This window comes from Gobio gobio (genome assembly GCF_949357685.1).
Source record: "Gobio gobio genome assembly, chromosome: 22".
NCBI classification, from domain to species: domain Eukaryota; kingdom Metazoa; phylum Chordata; class Actinopteri; order Cypriniformes; family Gobionidae; genus Gobio; species Gobio gobio.
Genome location: NC_137118.1, coordinates 39,713,222 through 39,722,734, shown reverse-complemented (window position 1 = coordinate 39,722,734; position 9,513 = coordinate 39,713,222). Strand labels below are relative to the sequence as shown.

General features: G+C 37.8%; 1 protein-coding gene across 1 annotated transcript; it reads left to right on the top strand.

Moving 5' to 3' along the window:
• Positions 1-4,479: 4,479 nt before the first annotated feature.
• On the top strand, positions 4,480-8,802 carry stc1l (stanniocalcin 1, like; the record flags this gene model as incomplete). The annotated part of the gene is made up of 4 exons (XM_079803878.1): positions 4,480-4,591; positions 5,243-5,385; positions 5,478-5,689; positions 8,523-8,802. 4 exons carry the CDS (start codon positions 4,480-4,482, stop codon positions 8,800-8,802), a joined length of 747 nt encoding a protein of 248 aa, XP_079660004.1.
• Between the last annotated feature and the right edge of the window lie 711 nt (positions 8,803-9,513).

Genomic DNA, 9,513 nt, shown 5'->3' with positions numbered 1-9,513 from the left:
AATAAACCGAGTGAATGAGCAGATAAGCGCGACGGCTGTATAGGCTTCTGAATCGTGACATTCCCGGTGTTCCTTGGCTTCTCTTCCGCATGTAGGCAGCGCCATCTGACGCACCACACAAACGCGGTTGAGAATGGAGTGGCTGAAGAGTCGTAAAGACAACAACACATTATACTTACAGTTCACACATATAATTACCTCAAGCTTCATAACTACCAACCTGCTGCCATCTTTGGATAGTTGTCTTAAAATATCTGCACTTCTGCGCTGCTTCTATGTGCACACTCACTGCAAACTATCGTTAATAATGAGAACATTGGATGTTAATAAACCCCGTATATGGCAAGCCGTTTTGACTTGTATTAAATTTTCAGTGGTAAAAAGGCTAGTTCTTGATATCAGGAATTAGATTTCTAAGTAACAATGGCAATTTTTGCTATCAGGAATTACATTTCCACTAGTAAAAATGTATTATTGATATCAACAATGACGCCATCACTCTCATAAATACGAATTCAACTATTAAAAATGATTTATGTAATAATTGTATTTTCACTAGTTAAATGTCACCATAAGGAGCATTCACATTCTATTGTTGATAATTTGAACGTTGAAATTCCAATTTCACATCCTATCAGAAAATTTTACTTGTAAAAATCTTAATTTTTATATCAATAATTACGTGATTAATAGAGAAAATGCTTGTTCTTGATATGTATACGGTTCATTTTTTAATTAAATAGTTCGATTGATAATGTCTGATATCATGAATATGATTGTTACTAAAAGCCATTTTATATTACTCTCATAATTATTGATATCAGAAATACCCAATGTTACATGTTGAAATACATATACAGATATCAAGAATTAACATTTCAAATAGAGAAAATGGTGCATTTGATGCTTAGTGTTGATTCAATTTATTATTAAATAGATTTTAAATGTATATTGTTTAATACAAAATTTGTATTATAATATTAGCATTTGTATGATAATAGTATTATATCATCAGCATTTGTATTTATAATGTTTTACAGTTCTTATTTGTTAAGCCTGTTATCCCTTTTGTTTGGATGACAGCATGTGATGATGATGCATGTTATCCAACAAAGCTTCTTGTACTTTTAAGTTCACATGCTCAATGTCACTAATTTTCTTAATAGAAATTATTTATTTTACTCTGCAAAATCCTAGAACTTTCTGCTTATTTCCAGGTTTGCATTGGAGAAAAACTACATTTCCAATATCATCTCAGACTTTTGAAGCTCACTTTCTTAGATGAAGATTCTTCCTCATTTTCTGGAGAAAAAAAATGAAATGATGAATTCTAATGCAGTTGAAGGTCTAATTTACTGAGGTTGTGCTACAAACATTGACATGTTCTGCTTACACTTACCTGCTGAAGGTGATGGCGGCACAATCACATTAAGCTTTTTTCTTTTTTTGGGTGTGAAAAATGGACATTTATGACTTCAATGTCACATGAAGGAGAAATGATTGACTATTGGAAAATTAAAATGCTGTGTGTGAGTGTGTATTTGTTCCTACTCATTCATGTTATTCAGTAAAGATGTGGGTGTGAGTTTTCCTGCCCTACTTCAGCAGTAACAAACAGGTTGTTGCAGGCATATCTGTGTGAACAAAGGTAATAAAACCAAAATAGCTGCGTCTCCAGCCCCCCTCTACAAAAACCAGGTGCTTTGATCATTATCAGTAATTAACCCTTTAGGGGAGGAAATTTCTTTAGGCTAATGAAATTCATCATGGAAAACACATCACTTCCTAAAGCCTTTGCAAGATCCCCTGATTAGACACTTGCAAACGCTTCTCCTTCAGATCCGGTGGGAACGGATGTTAAGTCAACCACATGACCAGTTCTGACATGCCACATTGATGAAGCTCGTAATTTTAGCGCAATTACCTGTGCCAGGTATCAAGAAACTCCCTGAACCCGCTTTCAGAACTACAGCCAAGCGCATCAAATAAGAGAGTGTGTGTAATAAATCACAGTGAAGTGAAATCCAAACCAAACATATTCTGTGGAGTTGTTTTCGAAAATGAAGCCATTGAGCGTGACTTGCCTGATTGGGAATCTCGTTTATCTTCTATATTGTAGAACATGGTAAATCAACAAGATCCAGATGAGAATGTGAACCAAACATCATTTAGGATCATAAGAAATCCGAGTTGTTTTTTTATGAAAGTTGCTGTTTAATGGTTTAGATACGGCAACTTTAAAATGGACAGTATTTGGAAGAAATTTTTTTTTTTAAAGTCGCCATGAAATGTAAGCTGCAATAGCCTTTTGTTCCCTGTTGTGATGTTTATCCGAGTGAAACGGCTTCTTAATTAAGAAACAAATGTAGGGCAGATTTTGATTTTGTTCATCAAGAATTGATTGAATGCCGTTGCATGGTTGTGGTTTCCTATTGGTCGATCTCGTGTGAGTGACAGGTTGTCCCGCCCTCATGCCAGTAAATATGTCCGAGTGAAACGTCTTCTCGGACAAGAAAAAATGTAGGGGAGATTTTGATTTTGTCCATCAAGAATTGATTGAACGGCGTTGCATGGTTGTGGTTTCCTATTGGTCGATCTCGTGTGAGTGAAAGGTTGTCCCGCCCTCATGCCAGTAAATATGTCCGAGTGAAACGTCTTCTCGGACAAGAAAAAATGTAGGGGAGATTTTGATTTTGTCCATCAAGAATTGATTGAACGGCGTTGCATGGTTGTGGTTTCCTATTGGTCGATCTCGTGTGAGTGAAAGGTTGTCCCGCCCTCATGCCAGTAAATATGTCCGAGTGAAACGTCTTCTCGGACAAGAAAAAAATGTAGGGGAGATTTTGATTTTGTCCATCAAGAATTGATTGAACGGCGTCGCATGGTTGTGGTTTCCTATTGGTCGATCTCGTGTGAGTGACAGGTTGTCCCGCCCTCGTGCCAGTAAATATGTCCGAGTGAAACGTCTTCTCGGACAAGAAAAAATGTAGGGGAGATTTAGATTTTGTCCATCAAGAATTGATTGAATGGCGTTGCATGGTTGTGGTTTCCTATAGAGACAGAGCGACACGCGTCATAATCTGAAGGCCACGCCCACCGGGGGGGGGGGAACAATCAAACAGTCTCCATTGACTTTGCATTGCGGGAGGCTGCCTCCTTGTCATTTCGGACTTATTACAAAAAACTGAACAATGTATAAAAGCTGATATGTGACAAAGTGAACTGCAAACAAGCTAAACAAAACCCAGAAGCAAAAACCCAGACGTTTTTATAAGCTATTGACCCAAAAAACGAGCGTTTAAGGACAAAAAAGTGGATTCAGGCCATTGAGACAGAGCGCTACAGGTCATATTACACTGAGAACTATGGCGACTAGAGGGGAACGTCGTCAGCGACAGTAAATATAATATATAAAACGGACATTTGGATATTTGACTTAACAGTGACAAAATGTTTACTGCACACATACACATACTGAGACATACTGAGTGTCAGGATCCCAAAATTTACCCATTCTTCCTGCTGAAGCGTCACTTCGTATTGCCTGTATCCACTTTTATCTTCTTAAACGCTCGTTTTTTTGGGTCGACAGCTTATAAAAACGTATTTCTGTGTTTTTTAGCTTGTTTGCTGTACACCTTGTCACATATCAGCTTTTAGACATTGTTCTGTTTTTTGTTATAAGTCCGAAATGACAATGAGGCAGCACCCCGCAATGCAAAGTCAATGGAGAGCGTTGGATTGTTTTCCCCCCCGGTGTGGGCGTGGCCTAAATAAGCTCTGTCTCTATTGGTCGATCTCGTGTGAGTGACAGGTTGTCCCGCCCTCATGCCAGTAAATATGTCCAAGTGAAACGTCTTCTCGGACAAGAAAAAATGTAGGGGAGATTTTGATTTTGTCCATCAAGAATTGATTGAACGCCGTTGCATGGTTGTGGTTTCCTATTGGTCGATCTCGTGTGAGTGAAAGGTTGTCCCGCCCTCATGCCAGTAAATATGTCAAAGAAAAGTATAGATGTTGCTGTAAGACAGAGGGAAATTTATTTTGATTAAAGATTTTTTTTTTAAATAACGATGTCCACAGATAAATCATAAATAATATATATTGCAACATTCCATTAAAAAAAAAAAGATTTGTCAATGATGATTTCATGGTGACCAAGTATATAAAAGTTTTTTGACTTACATCATAGATGACACCAGACAAAATAAGTTGTAGCAGGGATTTAACCATCTAAATGGAGATAAAATCATAGCAGGTGTGTCTGCATTAATATCCGCACATGAATATTTACGAAGAGATGGAAAGTTTGAGCTTTCGGATCCTGCGTTCTGATTGGTGATGGTGGGGATTTATGAGCCGTCAAGCTCAGCTGAAGATCTGTATAAAGCTGAGGCGGTCATCAACCTGCAACACAAACCCACAGAATCAGCAAACGTCTCTTGTTTTGATCCCTTGTGTTTGGTTCTAGCTGCAGACATGCTTCTGAAAAGCGGATTTCTTTTGCTCCTCGTTTTGGTTGCATTAGCGTTTGGAACAGATCAAGAACCTGCACAACCAAGACGGGCACGATTCTCAGCCAACAGCCCTTGTAAGTATTATTTTCTTTATTGATTGGTCACTTTGTTTTAGTTTTATGAGTATGCACAGGCAAATGTTCAGAAATCCTTAGTGGTTACAGACTGAAGGTTGTAGACTCAATTCCAGGATAACTTGCAGGTAAAATAATTTGGTTGCCAGAACGTTTCTTAAAGGAAATAGAATGTTCGTTTTTGGTCTATAGAATGTTATTCTAATGTTACTTTAACATTCCCCTAACGTTACAAATTATTTTTCTGGGACATTCTGGGAATGTTATTTTATAGTTGTAAAATAACCTTTAGGGAACGTTCTGTACAAGTTATTTTTAGGTTATTTAAAAATAACCACCCTGCAACGTTCTGGGAATGTTATGAATATGGGAATGTGGTGATTTTATGGTTGCAATATAATAACCACGAGGGAATGTACTGAATAGAAGTTATTTTTAGGTTGTTTAAAAATAACTTCCCTGCAACGTTATTTGGTTCCCCAAATATAACCAAAAGGGAACCAAATACTAACGTTAGGGAAACGATCTGTGTTGGCTGGGTTTCGCCTTCGCGCACGATATATTAAACCTTCAGGGCTGTCTATATAGTAAAAAATGTGTAGTTTTACACTGCTTTAAATACAAAATACCCTATTTCTCTTCCTCCTCCAGCTGAGGTGGCCCGCTGCCTGAACGGCGCTCTGCAGGTGGGCTGCGCCACCTTCGCGTGTCTGGAAAACTCGACCTGCGACACTGACGGCATGCACGAGATCTGTAACGTCTTCTTCCACACAGCTTCTGTGTTCAATACAGAGGTACAAAACAATATTTATCAGAAGCATTCATTTACTCCTCGAATTAACATTGCGCAGAAAAGGTCATTTCGATATTTTTTTACCCCCCACAGGGTAAAACGTTTGTGAAAGAGAGCATCAAGTGCATGGCCAAAGGTATCACCTCTAAGGTCTTCCAGACCATCAAACGCTGTTCCACCTTCCAGAAGATGATTGCTGAAGTTCAGGAGGAGTGTTATAAGAAGCTTGACATCTGCGAAGTGGCCCGATCCAACCCTGAGGCCATTGGTGACGTGGTTCAGGTGCCCAGCCACTTCCCAAACAGGTAACAGCATAGCGCGTGCTGTTTGGAGTCATTGATTGGTCCACCGGACTTAAAGGGATAGTACACGCAACAAAAAAACTAAACAAAATCAAACTTTTTTTAAAGATTTATGCTGCGTTCCAGGTAGGTTTTTGAACGGCTTCAGACCACGACTCACGACTTTGTAGCGTTCCAGGCAAAGTCACGTCAAACTGCCTGAGCGCAAGGAATTGTGGAAGCTAGATGTAAACAAAGCATGGCGGACCGTACGGGGCTTATGCTCATTTACTATCTTTTACAATTTGAGGGAAACGGAGGAGAAAAAAACGGCGCATAAGGCAATTTATACCTTTTATTTTACGTTTATTTGTAAAATACCGTGTACGACTTCCATAAACAAAGCATCCGTAGGGGCTGCCATTGTTGTTTCGCGCGCTATGTGACGTCAGAGCTCGCAACTGGGAGTACATCGATCTAGTTCGAGTTCACGGGTGGGAAGTCACGGGTTTGACTGGCGTTCCAGTGCACTTTAACGGGTAGAAGGTTGGAAAAACACGGGTTACGGGTTGCCTGGAACGCAGCATTAGCCTACGCGTTTCAATTAATGATTAAATTGAATAATTCTTACACAGAGCCGATCAGCCCTATACGTTCACTACGCAAGCTGCGTAGGGCCCCGCAAATTACTCAAGGCCCCGCCTCCTCCCGTGTCATAGCGCGTCACGTCACCGTCAATTAATGTTTACAACATCCATGACAAAATGAAGCGAAACTATCCTTCTGGTCATGAAAAGAGGAAAAAAGAAAAACCATGAAAGTGAACTGCGGGAACAACAATCGGGTAAACTTGTCTTCTCTCTAAGTTTGATGTCTGCAAAGGAAAGTTTATGTGCATTTCTGTTGTGTTTTTTCGGTCTTGCTAACCTAGCTGTACAGGCAGGCAGTGCATCTCTTGCATCACTTTGTGCCTGACAAAAGTGAGAGTAAAATACAATTATTTATTACGTTTGTTTTTGATAAACGACAAAGTGCAACGGTGTTTGTTTACTTCAGATCGGAAAAGATAACCGCGTCGCGTGTGTTATCATGCGTTCATTCATATGCACGAAATGAAATGCACATTTTTCAAGCAGAAATATATGTGGAGACCAGACAGACTGTACAATATATGGGCGTGAATGATGGCACTCCTCATCAAAAGTGCACATTATACATACATACTTTTAAAACAAGACACTGATTATCTAGTCTCAGTCAATGTGTTGTTAAAAACTCTATACAACTGCACTGCACTAATTATGCAAGATGGAAAGCAATGTATTGATAATTTGACAGTGATTGACTTGATTTATAGGCTATATTGAATTTAAAATGTTGATTAGCTGGACATACTGGTCAATGTGTGGATGCACATCCCTCAGTTAATAATAACCATAAATCAAGAATTGCTTCACCATATGTATTACAAAAATAAAAAAAAACTTTAACATGCTATGGCAAGCCATTTTAGCTTTTATTCATTCACAGTTTATGCATTTTTGATATCAAGCATTACATTTTTTTACTATTTGCAATGTGAATTCTTGATTATTTTTACTAATAGTTAGTCAATAATAGCTAATACTAATAATATTAAATAAAATAGACTGGTGTTGCCCATACTGATGCCGAAAATGCCCAGGCTGTAGAGATAACCTAAGTTAATCCCAAAAGCCAAAGCTCAGAGTTATAATTTATTATTTTCTTCTTATTTATTTTTACGTTAATATTCACTTACTTAATAATATTCACTTGTTATCTTAATATTCTATAGGAAATACTCTATTCAATAAATATTGTTTGTTTGAACCTCATTCTGTATTGCGACTTTTTTGTTTAAAGGAGGGAGGATTGTATTGGGATCACTGAAGTGTCAGGTGTGACTGTGTGGCAATGGCAAATGGTTTACATAGCTCACGGCGTCACGGGTCAGTTAGAGGGCCCCTTAGCAGAATTTTGCTTAGGGCCCCAGGGAGGTCAGGATCGGCACTGTTCTTACATATTTTAATTGAACAATTCTTAATTTTTTTTACATAATGATTATTCAATTCAATTTGATGGAATTTTACTAATAATTGGAATGCGTAAATCTTAAAAAATGGCTTTTTTTGAGTACACGCAAAAATTAAAATTCTGATTTTCATTTTAGACCAAATCAGATTATTTGTCTATCCGATTGGAATATGATATGATCATTTACTCACTCTCATGTTTTTCACTTGTATGGTGTTTTGTCTTTAATGAAACAAAAAAGTGATTTTTTGACAAAATTCCATACAAGTTCTTGATAGATAGATAGATAGATAGATAGATAGATAGATAGATAGATAGATAGATAGATAGATAGATAGATAGATAGATAGATAGATAGATAGATAGATAGATAGATAGATAGATAGATAGATGATGCTTGGATGTTTAAGTCATTTCAACTTAAATTACATTACTAACTGAATCTTGTTTAACTTTTAAAAAAAGTTGAAAATTGCTTAACTTATTTTGATGAGTTAAATCAATGTAAAAATGTATGTTGTCATAACTTATTATTGATCATATCTTTTTTTTACAGTGTACAATATACTGTACACCATAAGTTAAAATGCAGTTATAAAATGCTATTTTGTACTATATTTTGTGTTAGTGATTTTTTTTGTTGGGTTGGTTGGTTGGGTACCTTTTGGAGCTTGATCAACATGGTCACTAGGAACTGTTAAAGCGCATTATTGGGTTTCTTTTTTACATTAGATGAACTGTTATTTTATCAAATGCGCTCACTCGACTGTACACACTAATCCCTCATACTTTTGTGTGGCAGGTACTACAGCACGCTTCTGCAGAGCTTAATGGAGTGCGAGGAAGACACCGTGGAGGTGGTGCGAGCCGGGCTGGTGTCCAGACTGGGACCTGACATGGCCACGCTTTTCCAGCTGCTTCAGAACAAGCCCTGCCCATCCGAACCTGCTGCCGCTGCTTCTGGTATGGAGGGCCACAACGGCTTCCGCTGGCCACCCATGTTCAAGATCCAGCCCAACCTGCGCAACAGGGACCCCACTCACCTCTTCGCCAGGAAACGCTCAGTTGAAGGAAGCTCTTAGAGTCGCACACGGCTCCCCATTTGCATCATGCATCACGCTGATGTGTATAAGCCGAAGATGGTTATTAGAGATTAGTGCATCCAAAATGTAGTTTTATAATGGGACACAACTGAAATATTTGCTTAGTTCACAAAAACCAACAACTACTTGATTTTTTTAACTGCATTACATTGAATATAAATGCCGATGTCATGTTTTTGACTCTATTGATTACATTTTTGGTTTATGGCCTTATGCAAGAGAAACTAAATTGTGCTGGATATTATCATGAAAAAGGAAACCTGTCACCATGACCAACTTATAGTGGCAGGGCAGAAATATTTATTAGTGTACACTGAAAATAATTTATATTTATTTTTCCTACCAAATGTAATTTATATAGTTTATTATTGTTTATTGTGATCTGAGTCTGAAAAAACGTTATAATAAACGTTAGAGAAAACTGCATATTTCTGGATATGTTAAGATATGTTTCCTATGCTGGCCATGGAAAATCTTATACATGATTAAGAAGGGCATTCTTTGTTCATGTTGGTGATATTGTGTAGTTGAATGTGCTTGGATAGAAATAAAATGTTAAAACTGCCTGATATTCAAAATTGTTTCATCTTTCGTTATTTCATTGCTCACGGTATGAAATGTGTCCATGATGTGACCAATAGCATCCATACAAATTCTGTTACACGAGAATGTGAGAATGTAATGAACACA